Raw genomic sequence first — 12,496 nt, forward strand, 5'->3', positions numbered from 1 at the left:
GTCTTGTCTGTAAAAAGCATTTTAAGAGGTTTTCAATGTGAATAAATAAGCAGACAAATGAATTTTTATGTTATGGAATGTTACAAGTAAGATAATATGCATAATAGATCTAATAATTAAATCTAATGCATTTCTAAAATATGACTTAAATTTATAGTTTCTTGTAATGTTTAGAATGCATAAATTCAGGTGAGTTATGTTGAGAAAATATGTCTTAAATAAGAAGACAATAAATCAGAGATACGTAGTAAATAGGAAAGAAGGTTACTCTATATTTTCTAGTATCCTCCAAGTGGAGTTTAGATTTTAAAAATTTTAATATATTTTAGTCTCAACGCATGCTCTATTAAACATATATTTTCAAGCAATACATTACTCTTTGGAATTCTGATTACCAATACTTTCTTCAGGTGAAAAGTTTATAAGACATTCGTTTTTCCTCTTTCTGTAGTAAGAATGTTCCAGCTTTTAGGTAGTGGCTGAAGGCCATGTTTAACTAAGTGAATGTCTTTTTATATAATAATAAAATTTTTATTACACAGGTCTTAACAAAATAACTAATCACAGTGTAAATACTCATCAGCATGATAGGAATGTAGTATGAACAGAAGTCTCTATAATGTGTATTTCATCACATATGTTATAGCAGTTGCTTTTCCTCTTCTTTCATGACTGAAGCTCATACTTGATTGACTGATCATGTCTCTTGTTTGTTTCTCCCTCCTCCTTCACCGTTTTTTTTTTTTTTTTTTGGAGACGGCGTCTTGCTCTGTCGCCCAGGCTGGAGGGCAGTGGCAGGATCTCGGCTCACTGCAAGCTCCGCCTCCCGGGTTCACGCCATTCTCCTGCCTCAGCCTCCGGAGTAGCTGGGACTACAGGCGCCCCACGCCCGGCTAGTTTTTTTTGTATTTTTTTTTTAGTAGAGACGGGGTTTCACCGTGTTAGCCAGGATGGTCTCGATCTCCTGACCTCGTGATCCGCCCGTCTCAGCCTCCCAAAGTGCTGGGATTACAGGCTTGTGCCACCGCGCCCGGCCTCCTTCACCTTTTTAAAAATTATTTACCCCAGACTTTTTTCCTCACAGAATACATTTTTTCAGTGTCTGCTTTTGAGAGGGCATCACTGTCTCCATTGTCAGCATATTTATTTAAAGGGTTCTATTTAGTTGCTATACAGGATTTTCATTAATCAATCATTGCCTTCCCCATGATTTACTCTTTCTTTCTCTGTTTCTTGGAAGAAGCAGAATTTATACAATTATTTATACTTAGCTATTTGACACACAGAATAGAAACAACCTATACTATTTCAATACAAACCCATTTAAATAAGGTACTACTACAAACTAAAATCTCACATTTTCCACACAAGAGGTAATAAACCTGTAAATCGTGAAGAGATATTTCAAAATATAACATGTAATTTAAAATTTTTAATCTTAATTATTTCTACAATACTATAAGCTATGTAAGGGTAAATTTCTGTCCTAGGTTATTTTGGCCAAAAAATAATCTAATGGATGCCACCATATTTGTATAATAATCAATTAGAAGAAGGGGATGAAAGGAAATACTTCAATACAGAAAAGTAAGATAAACATAGAGACTACATAAGTGTCAAGATGAGACTTTTATTATATTATTATATAAGATTATTATAAATATTATACAAGATTATATATTATATATAGATATAGACATTATATATATTATATAAGATTATTATAACAACACAGCGAAAATAGTGGTTTAAACGAGAGCAGGAACTCTCTAGAATAAAAACTATGATATAAATTATTTAAAATAAAAATTAAGAAAAGATAGCCAAGTAATAAAATACTGCTCAGATGTCTTTGAGTGACTTATAGCTGATTTTAACAAAAAGCTGAAAGAAAATATAAGGACGACTATAGGTAAGAGCAATTTGTTCTACTCTTTAAAATACCTAGTAAAGGCTGGGCGCGGTGGCTCACGCCTGTAATCCCAGCACTCTGGGAGGCCGAGGCGGGCGGATCACGAGGTCAGGAGATCGAGACCATCCTGGCTAACACGGTGAAACCCCCTCTCTACTAAAAACACAAAAAATTAGCCAGGCGTGGTGACGGGCGCCTGTAGTCCCAGCTACTTGGGAGGCTGAGGCAGGAGAATGGCGTGAACGTTGCAGGGGCGGAGGTTGTAGTGAGCGGAGATGGAGCCACTGCACTCCAGCCTGGGCAACAGAGCGAGACTCCGTCTCAAAAAGAAAAAAAGAAAAAAAGCCTCATAATTCTATAATTAGGTAAGCATTTCTCTGTACAATTAAAAGTTTCAAGGTTAATTTTTATAAAAGTCCTCTTCCAGAATCTTGGTGTTTCAATTCAAAGATACATATTGCAAAAATATTTCAGAAATATTTACCTATATAAATAAAATCATATTCTTGAAACAAATGTAGAAATATGTAATTGAAAAACTTAATCCCATGTTTTTTTCTCTTCTTTGATTTCATTTTCAAAATATCAGCATTCTGCATAGGTTTGTGTTATTTAATTCTACCCATTTAGTCTATCTTATAAATGTTTATCTTCTTATCACCATGTAATTTTCCTGATGTAGGTCATCTACTTGTACTCCAAATGTATTTATTCAGCTCTTTCTTCCAAGCCCCTTGGATCCCTCAAATTTTATAGGTCTCAAACTGAAAACATCATTTTTATTCTTTTCCTGACTCTAATCTGTCATCTGGTTTCCCCACCCTAGTAAATAACACCTAGGAAGTAGCCGTGAAACACTCAAGCACTTCAACCTGCCCTCAGCCCTCCTCCATGTCACCAATCCAGTCACACACCAAATTTTGTACTTTCTACCTTCTTATAATCTTCCATCTCTCATTAGCATAACTGACTCTCTACCTATAATTTTGACATACTCCTTTCTAGTTTTCCCCATCTCCCCATGTTCCTCTATCTTTACACTGCTCGAAGTGTCACTTTTCCAAAATGTATTTGTAATAATGTAACTCATCTACATATGGAGTGGATACCCGTCACATGAAGGGGTACGTTCACATTCCAGAGTGACACATATCTTATATGGTGTGGTTCCATTTTATCTCTTCATCTCATTTCCTCCGACTGTGTTCCAGTTTTACCACATCTCTTTGGCACCCCTCATTTGCAATGTTGTTTCATGCCTTATTATTTTACACATGCTATTGCACCTAGACTTTGTATCCTGACTCTGCACTTTGTCCTTCCAAATATGGCCCAATTACGGTAGCATTTTCTGTGCTTTTCAGGTAAAACTGATTGTTCTCTCCTTTGTGCCCTTATGTATTTTATTGACTTAAATTGTAGAACTGGTGAATTACACCTTTTTCTGTTTTTATTTGTGTTCATATGTCTCTGCCATTTCTTGAATATAGGTCAGAATCTATCTTCTGTATACATTTTCTGCTTCTCCCAGGATAGTGCCTGTGATTTGATAGATATAATGTGTGTGTGTGTGTGTGTTTTTGTCTTACTGACAAACTGAGTGAGTGAATAAATACATTTGTTTCTGAAGTTTTTTTTTTTTGTTGCTTTTGTTTTTTGTTTGTAATAGGAGGGAGCAACAAAGACAGTAACTGGAAAACAAGAAAATGACATTGGCATTATTGAACGAGCTCCACAAAATCAAGCAAGCAATGACAATTTTATTTTTTTATACCAAAATAATAGAAGTGGTAAGTCAGTGAATATCTCTGAAAATATTTTTATGCTTAAATGCTATTATTTAGAAAATAACTTTATAGACCCAAATATAATGTCTACTTAAAAAAAATACTTTTTGCTATCTTTTTCCATACTATCAATTCTTTTTCCTGAACCTGCTTCAATCCTGAAATTCTATTTTTGCTATTACTGTTATTTTATTGAAATATTCATAAATGGATATAGTATATATTTTTACAATTTACAGTAAAAAATGTTCTCATATATGTGTCTGTGAATAACATTTTGTAGATAAGATGCCCACATCAGAATCAGGACAAAAAGAAGACACGAAATGACCTTCAAATACTGAGGTACAGTGTATTGTTGTTGTTGTTGTTGTTGCTGTTGTTATTTTAAAACATAAGTAATGAGTCATGTTAAAACATAAAAAGATGATTTGACTTTATTCTGTCACCACTGCATGTGTCCATAAGAAATTATTTTCAGACATTTATCAGAACATACTTTATAATCATGTGCCAACTAGATAACTATTGCATAGTGCAATTCTGCTAATTTGCAGGATTAATTTAAGAAGCCAGTGTAGAATAGTGCAAAAGAAAATAAGGCTTAGAAGTCACTAGGAATCTATTTGAGTTCTGAAGTTAAGTTCGTCTAAAAACTGAAGAATTTCTCTGCATTCACCTATGGGCAAATATATGATTCTGTGTATCTCCAGATTTACGAAAGCTCTAATTGGATTCAGAGAGAAAGAGTTTAAATTGTAGTCTCAGTCTTGTACAACTTGGAACTTGAAAAGATAATGCTTGGGACTTGAAAGTATTGGTATATTTTGATTATCCAGTATACAGCTGAAGGAACATTTCAGGAGCTGGATAAACATGAGAAATAGGACACCTGTAAAACTATAATAATAACAATTCGGTTGAGTAGTGTTTTCATAAGTAGACATTCTTTTCACAAACAGAACTCTTTGAGTCCCTTTGTGGCAGCCAGGTTTGCCGCCACATAAATGTCAAATAATAATGATGGATTCCAAGGTCACAACGGTGGATGTGGAAGAGATAGGAAAGGCCTCACCACTTAGATAGAAGCAGCAGCTGCATAGTGGTAACAGCAATGAGTGGATGTCAAAAGATAAGTCTGTATTTTGGTTCTGCCACTTACTAGCTATGGGAACTTGGAACAAATCATTTAACCTAATCAAATACCAGTAACCTTGTTTATAAAAATAGTGCTCGTATCTACCTCTTAGGTCTGCATGATGAAATAATGTTGTAACAAATGTGAAAACACTTGTAAACTGAAAAGTCTGTATACAAATGTAAGACAAAATGATCAAAGTGGCATTGAAGTAAAGACAGTATTGGTAGGACAAGAATGGGGAGTAAGAACAGGCATGTGGATTTCTAATTGGGGGTAAGGGGATGATAACTTTCAGCAGGCTACTACTGAAGATTTTCCATAGAAATATAGCAGTCTGGAAAGGTAGACTTTTCTGATGAGATTTTAAATGTTTTGACCCGGAGTAATTTTTAAGATTGCAATTCTAACAGATTGGCTATAAAATAAATTTGTGTTTTAAAAATTTATAGTAAGAGGCCGGGCGCGGCGGCCCACACCTGTAATCCCAGCACTTTGGGAGGCCGAGGCGGGTGGATCACGAGGTCAGGAGATCGAGACCATAACACGGTGAAACCCTGTCTCTACTAAAAATACAAAAAATTAGTGGGGTGTGGTGGTGGGCACCTGTAGTCCCAGTTGCTAGGAGTGAGAAGGTCTCAGCCTCAGCAGTGAGGAGGTCTAAGCCTCGGCGGTTTTGGAGAGTCACTGCTGCTGAAGAATCTATTTGGGATTGTAAAGTAAGGATAGATTTCGTTATTTCTTGCAAACTGTCTGAGAAATCCTTTGAGAGTGTGTGGTAGTAGGATAATGAAGTAGATAAACCAGGTATTCCAGTTCCTGTAGCAGTGGCCATTCCTAACCCTGTAAGCAGGGGTATTAGTTGTATGGCTGACGGACTTGAGCTTTAAGGAGTACTGATGAGGTCTGATTTCCTTGGGCAATATTAATGTTGGGACTTAGAAAGACTAAGGTGCAGGTGCCTGTCCAGTTAGTGGGGAGGCAGATATAGGTCAACGTTCCACATAAGAAGAATATACCTTGGCTGGGTAGACAGAACTGGTTGTGTATGTTAAAAAGGTGTATGAGTTTGTTGTTTCCATTTTCCCATACTCCTAGAGTACTTGCCAAGGTAGCTCCGGTGAGCCACTGGAAAGGGGTGTTGGGAGCAAACTGAGTGGCTCCCTGTGTTCTGTTTTCCCATTGGAGAAAAAAACGTTTTGTATCTACTAGGAACCATTTGAGAGAGTGATTGAAAGAGGGGATGAGAAGGCATTCACTAGTGGTGGGGGCGTTGCTGCAGGGGGTTCGGGGGTGAACGGTCATGCAGGGAGTATATTTGCCATTACAAAACCCGGACAAATAGCTAATGTCACAAATAGCTAATGCATGCTGGGCTTAATATTTAGGTGATGGGTTGATAGGTGCAGCAAACCACCATGGCACACGTTTACCTATGTAACAAATCTGCACGTTCTGCATATGTATTCTGGAACTTAAAATAATATTTAAAGAATTTTAAAAAGAAAAACCATATTATTACTGTATCTGACATCAAAAGAACATAGTATACTAAAAGTGGAAAGTTACTGTTTGTGAGATAAAATTTAATGTAAAGCAAATTTACCTTCTATCCTATTTCAAGCATATGCTCAAATAAATTAAGAACACCTTGCCAGTTTTAATTACTAAATATTTTGGTTTTAAAACTAAATTTGTTTCATTTTAAATTTCCATTTAGCCTGCAGGGGTGTCCAACCTTTTGGCTTCCCTGGGACTCACATAAGATGCACTAACACTAGCAATAGCCGATCAGCTAAAAAAAAAAAAATGCAAAAATATCTCATAATCTTTTTAAGAGTGAGTCTTGCCCTGTTGTCCAGGATTGAGTGCAGTAGCAAGATCTCAGCTCACTGCAGCCTCCACCTCCTGGGTTCAAAGGATTCTCCCACCTCAGCCTCTGGAGTTGCTGGGATTACAGGCATGCTCACTGCACCTGGCTCATTTTTGTATTTTTAACACAGATAGGGTTTTGCCGTGTCGGCTAGGCTGGTCTTGAACTCCTGACCTCAAGTGATCCGCCAGCCTTGGCCGCCCAATAGTGCTGGGATTACAGGTGTGAGCCACCGCGCCCTGCAAAGAGCTTACAATGTGTTAATATTTGTCGGGCAGCATTTGAAGTTGTCCTGGGCTGCGGGAGCCCATGGGTTGAGACAACATGATCTACAGCTTACTCTTCCCCAGATATTAAAACATACCATTAATTATCTTCCTTAATTTTAAGAAAATAGCCTCTTAGCCTATGAGAAGCCAATCTGAAAGAGAAGAGATACAGGTAACAGGAGCCTAGGATAAACTGGGCATTAAATCTATCTCTGAGGGAAGACATTCCAGATTGAAATATACATCAATAAGATTGCTTTTACCTGGCCCTACATTCTTATTTACAGGATACTTACAGCGCTGTAATAATAGAGAATTCAAAAATTATCTGAATAACTGTTTTTTAAAATTACTGTTATTCAAGCATTAAAGAAGCAAAACCAAAACAGCTTGTGTCCAGGGCTCCAATCATTCAAGCGACGGGAATCTCAGCAAGGGAACAGGCTCTGCTTGTCATGTTTTCTCATTTTCCTCTGTCAATTTTCCTGAAAATTCTGAAGGTCGCAGAGGTAGAGATGAAAATCTAAGGTCACCAAGACTTAAGAAGGCATGGGATGGTGAAAGCTATTTTTAATTATAGTGTTGACCTCCAGATCTACTGGCCCCGTAATCTTTGTATAAATACAGTAGGAAGAACGTTTAACATTTATTCATTTGTTTTATTCATGTGTTGGTTCTGAACATTGATGCTTCGTGCCTGTTGGGAGGGTGGGGCATAGGAGGCCTCTTGACCACCGCTGGGGGAGCGGGCACGAAGTCCGGGGGCGGGTGGCTCCATGAAGTCCAGGGGCGGTGACGGGAGCTCTGGATCCTCCAGCCGGGGTGGCGGCAGCTCTGGGTCGTCCAGTGGAGGCAGCGGTGGCAGTGGCGGCAGGAAGTCGTCGGGCGGGGCGGGGAAGCCCCCGCCGCCAGTGCTCTTGGCCTTGGGGGTCGTGACGGGGCTGCAGATGGTGTCCCAGGACCTCTGCACCAGAGCGAGGGGCAGGCTGGACTTGGGGCCGTGTGGGGCCAGGGGTGCTCCTGGTGGTTCCTGAGGGCTGGCTTCCTATCCTGCAACCCAGTGACAGCAGCCTTCATTATTTTAAAATTTTTGAAATTTTAATTTATTGTTATTAATTAATGGACACAGGGTCTCACTCTGTCGCCCAGGCTGAATGCAATGGCACAATCTGGGCCCACTGCAGCCTCGACCTCCTGAGCTGAAGCGAACGCTCCCACCTCAGTCTGCTGGGTAGCATTCTCTATGCTTGACAAAACAGCCCCAGTGGACAGGACCATGCCATAGATAGGTGAGTCTCTCTGTCTGCCCACTGGGGAGCCGCCGTCCCTCAGTCACTGAGAGCCCTGGTTGTTCATGAGCTCATCTTTGCTCTGGAATAGGGAAATGACTCTCAATGGCCTTTATTATTATTATTATTATTATTATTATTATTATTGAGACGGAGTCTTGCTCTGTTGCCCAGGCTGGAGTGCAGTGGTGCCATCTTGGCTCACTGCAACCTCCACCCCCTGGGTTCAAACGATTCTCCTGCCTTAGCCTCCCAAGTAGCTGGGACTACAGGAGCTGGACACCACGTCCTGCTAATTATTGTATTTTTAGTAGAGATGAGGTTTCATCATGTTGGTCAGACTGGTCTTGAACCCCAGACCTCATGATCTGCCTGCCTCTGCCTCCCAAAGTGCTGGGATTACAGGCATGAGCCACTGCGCCTTGTTTTTTTCTTTTTTTTGACAGGATCTCGCTGTGTCACCCAGGCTGGAGTGCAGTGGCGCAAGCTCGACTCACTGCAACTTCAGACTCTAGGGCTCAGTGATCCTCATGCCTCAGCCTCCTGAGTAGCTGGGATGACAAGCATGTGCCACCATGCCCAGATACTTTTTGTATTTGTTGTAGAGATGGTTTTTTGCCATGTTGCTCAGACTTGTCTCCAACTCCTGGGCTCAAGTGATCTGCCTACCTTGGCCTCCCAAAGTGCTGGAATTACAGGTGTGAGCCACCTCACCCAGACAGTTTACCTTTTCTCAACTGCATGAAAGTTGGCTGGTTCACCGGGTATAAAATGAGCCCAGTAGTCCCTATTATGACATGTGTCTCAGGTTGTGATGAGATCAAATGAGATACATATATGAGTTCTGAAAAGAAAAATCACCAGTGCGCTATTGGTAGAAACCAGAACGCCAAATTTGGCTGAAGTCTTATAGAGGTATAGCCCTTCCTCCACCAATACTCGAATAGATAAGGATAATTTGTGTGTATATAATGAAATGTCCCCAGGCAGCTGGATTGAATCCCTCTGTTTTAGTGATAATTATCATTCCAATTGACATTTCCTCAGGGTTCCAGTTTATTTCTTCCTCTGCTTAATAGCCTCTTAACACTGAAAATTAAATTTGGAAGTTTTTTTTTTCTAACAGTGCCTTCTGATTTAGTTTCTATTTTAGTTTATTTACTTAGCATGATAAGCTAATTAACTGGCAATGTACATTTTCCTTTTTAAAAAATTTCTGAGCAGGCAGCTTGGGTATTGGTGCTCACATATAGTTAAGTGATTTCTATTCTGGGATTCTTTTATTTTTTTTCAGCATTTTTAAATGCTTTCCTTCGATTGGCATTATAGAAATAATGAAAATAATAATAGCTGAAAGCACATTGCATGAAGAGATTGTCAGGCTTGAGAAGATAATGAAAACACTAAAGAAATACAACTTTTTTTTTTTTTTTTTTTTTTTTTTTGAGACAGAGTCTCGCTCTGTCGCCCAGGCTGGAGTGCAGTGGCCGGATCTCAGCTCACTGCAAGCTCCGCCTGCCGGGTTCACGCCATTCTCCTGCCTCAGCCTCCCGAGTAGCTGGGACTACAGGCGTCCGCCACATCGCCCGGCTAGTTTTTTGTATTTTTTAGTAGAGACGGGGTTTCACCGTGTTAGCCAGGATGGTCTCAATCTCCTGACCTCGTGATCCACCCGTCTCGGCCTCCCAAAGTGCTGGGATTACAGGCTTGAGCCACCGCGCCCGGCCAAGAAATACAACTTTTACAGGCCTGCAATGGTTGTCAAAATTATAAGAAGTTCAATAAATACCAAGATTTAGTTGTTTTCATGACTGGCCGATGTACAAAATGAAGGGGTGAAAGAAGTGAAAAATTGCTAAAGTGAAGCACCCTGCCTGTTCTAGCTGGGTGACATGCTGTTGTCACAGTTATTTCGGATTGTTTTGAATCACACATGAGAAATATTCAACAGAATTTATACAGTCAACTGAGAGGTTTTGAACTAGATTAGTAACGAAATCATAATTATTAGCTATGATTTTAAGATAGATTTAAGTGAATCTTCATTGATCTATTTGGTTGAAAAAATGTTATGGAGGATGTCATCCCTATTGGCTATCATTTTACAACGTATTTTCTCCTTCATCACCCTGGGGATGTAGGTAGGACATCAGTGGGAACAATAAAAAATGCACATTTTTAGTGTAACCCTTTTTTATATTTGTTTCTTTTTTTTAAGACAAGGTCTTTATCATGTAGGCTGGGGTGCAGTGGTGTGATCACAGCTCACTGCAGCCTTGAAATCCTAGGCTCAAGCCATTCAGACACCTCAGCCACCCAAGTAGCCAGGACCACAGGTGCACGCCACCAAGCCTGGCTAGTTTTTTTATTTCTTGTAGAGATGAGCCCTCGTTCTGTTGCCCAGGCTGGTCTGGAACTCCGGAGCTCAAGCAATTATCCTGCTTCGGCCTCCCAAAGTGCCGGGATTACAGGCGTGAGCCACTGTACCCAGCCTGTTTTCTCTTTTTAAAAGAGCAGTTATTGGAACAATGCGAATGGTTGAGAACATGGGTTTTGGGGGACGGCTGACGGAATGTATGTCAGCTGCTTGCTGGTTTTACCTTGGATGTTTCAGCGTGTGTCTGGGCCTCTTGGAGAACAGCACTGACAGAATGTGCAGCCTGGGGCATCTGTCCATTGGGCTGGGCGGTGCCTTTTATAGGTCCTGAGAGGGAGGAAGCGAGCAAAGCATTTTCAACATTCTTGAAAGTTAATCTGAAAATAAAAGCAGTTTACATCTCTAAAGCAAAGAAAGATACTTGCCGGCTACTTCTTACAAAAATAAAAAATAAAAACAAAGCAAAGAAAGCAAATCACAGGCATGGCATGGTACACAAAACCTTACGAAAAATCTGAGGTTCTGTGACAAAACTGTATAGGAGATTCAGCAGAAGATTCAGGAAGATGAGTTCGGTATTTGATAAAGCTCACCGAGGAGGGTCTGGATTAACTGGGATCGTGGAGAGGAATAGTATGTTTTACTTTTGAAAACCTTTTGAGAATTGAAGAATAAATCTTGAAAACCAATTTTCTTTCAAAAAAATTGTATCGTTGATTTCCCTAAAATGTATTTATCTAGTTTCATACCATGCTGAGTACAGGAACAACTTTCGAACATTGTCTTCAACAAAGAGTATATTGGGCTGGGTGCGGTGGTTCACGCCTGTAATCCCTGCACTTCGGGAGGCCGAGGGCGAGCAGATCACGAGGTCAAGAGATTGAGACCATTCTGGCCAACATGGGGAACCCCGTCTCTACTAAAAATACAAAAATTAGCCCGGGGTGGTGGTGGGTGCCTGTGGTCCCAGCTGCTCGGGAGGCTGAGGCAGGAGAATGGTGTGAACCTGGGAGGCGGAGCTTGCAGTGACCCGAGATCACACCACCGCTCTCCAGCCTGGTGACAGGGTGAGACTCAGTCTCAACAACAACAACAACAAAAACGAAAAACAGATAAACAACAATAACAACAACAACAAAGAGTACATTGGACACAGAAACAACAGACACAGATTTGGACAAAATGTGTGGGTCCCTGAAATAATCTGGAATTAGATGTGAGTTTTTGTTTGTTTTGTTTTCCCCAAAAGTCCTGGTATTAAGATTTTATTTTCTTGCCTTTTAATTTGTCCTTTTGACACAAAGCTTGACTCATGGAAGGTCTGCAGTTGTTAGAGAATCAGATAGAAGAGGCTCTATGTTGATTTCTCGGCTCTTTAGAAAGGATCCTGCCAAGGATGGCCATCTCTCCACACCCGGGCTGTTTCTCCTGCAAGTGAATTGCAGCCCAGCCCACACCAGAAGGTCTTCCGCTCCTCTCCCTGTGAATGCAGAGATGCTTTAGCCATGCTCGGCACCACTGTTCTGTCTAATATTCACAAACTGCCTGCTTATTTATTCAACTAGTTTTCCAGTAATTTGAGTAACCCATTAATTTACATGACAACTCAAAGAATAACTTCAGGACATAAGAAAAAAAAAGTGGGTGGGGAACGTTGGCTGGGTTCTGCTGGCTCATTCCTGTATTCCCAGCCCTAGGGGAGGCCAAGACAGGTGGATCACTTGAGGTCAGGAGTTCGAGAACAGACTGGCCAGTTTGGTGAAATCCACTAACTGCTAAAAATACAAAAAACTGGCCGGGCGTGGTGGCTCACACCTATAATCCCAGCACTTTGGGAGGCCAAGGCAGGCA

General features: G+C 40.4%; 1 protein-coding gene across 1 annotated transcript; it reads right to left on the reverse strand.

The window, feature by feature from the left end:
• Window positions 1–7,642: 7,642 nt before the first annotated feature.
• LOC105531225 (amyloid beta A4 precursor protein-binding family B member 1-interacting protein-like) lies at window positions 7,643–12,285 on the reverse strand. The gene is made up of 3 exons (XM_011969111.1): window positions 11,923–12,285; window positions 10,869–10,972; window positions 7,643–8,029 (listed from the first exon to the last, which is right to left on the reverse strand). Exons 1-3 carry the CDS (start codon window positions 11,957–11,959, stop codon window positions 7,643–7,645), a joined length of 528 nt encoding a protein of 175 aa, XP_011824501.1. The 5' UTR covers window positions 11,960–12,285.
• Between the last annotated feature and the right edge of the window lie 211 nt (window positions 12,286–12,496).

Source organism: Mandrillus leucophaeus, unplaced genomic scaffold, assembly GCF_000951045.1.
Source record: "Mandrillus leucophaeus isolate KB7577 unplaced genomic scaffold, Mleu.le_1.0 Scaffold872, whole genome shotgun sequence".
In the NCBI taxonomy this organism is placed as follows: domain Eukaryota; kingdom Metazoa; phylum Chordata; class Mammalia; order Primates; family Cercopithecidae; genus Mandrillus; species Mandrillus leucophaeus.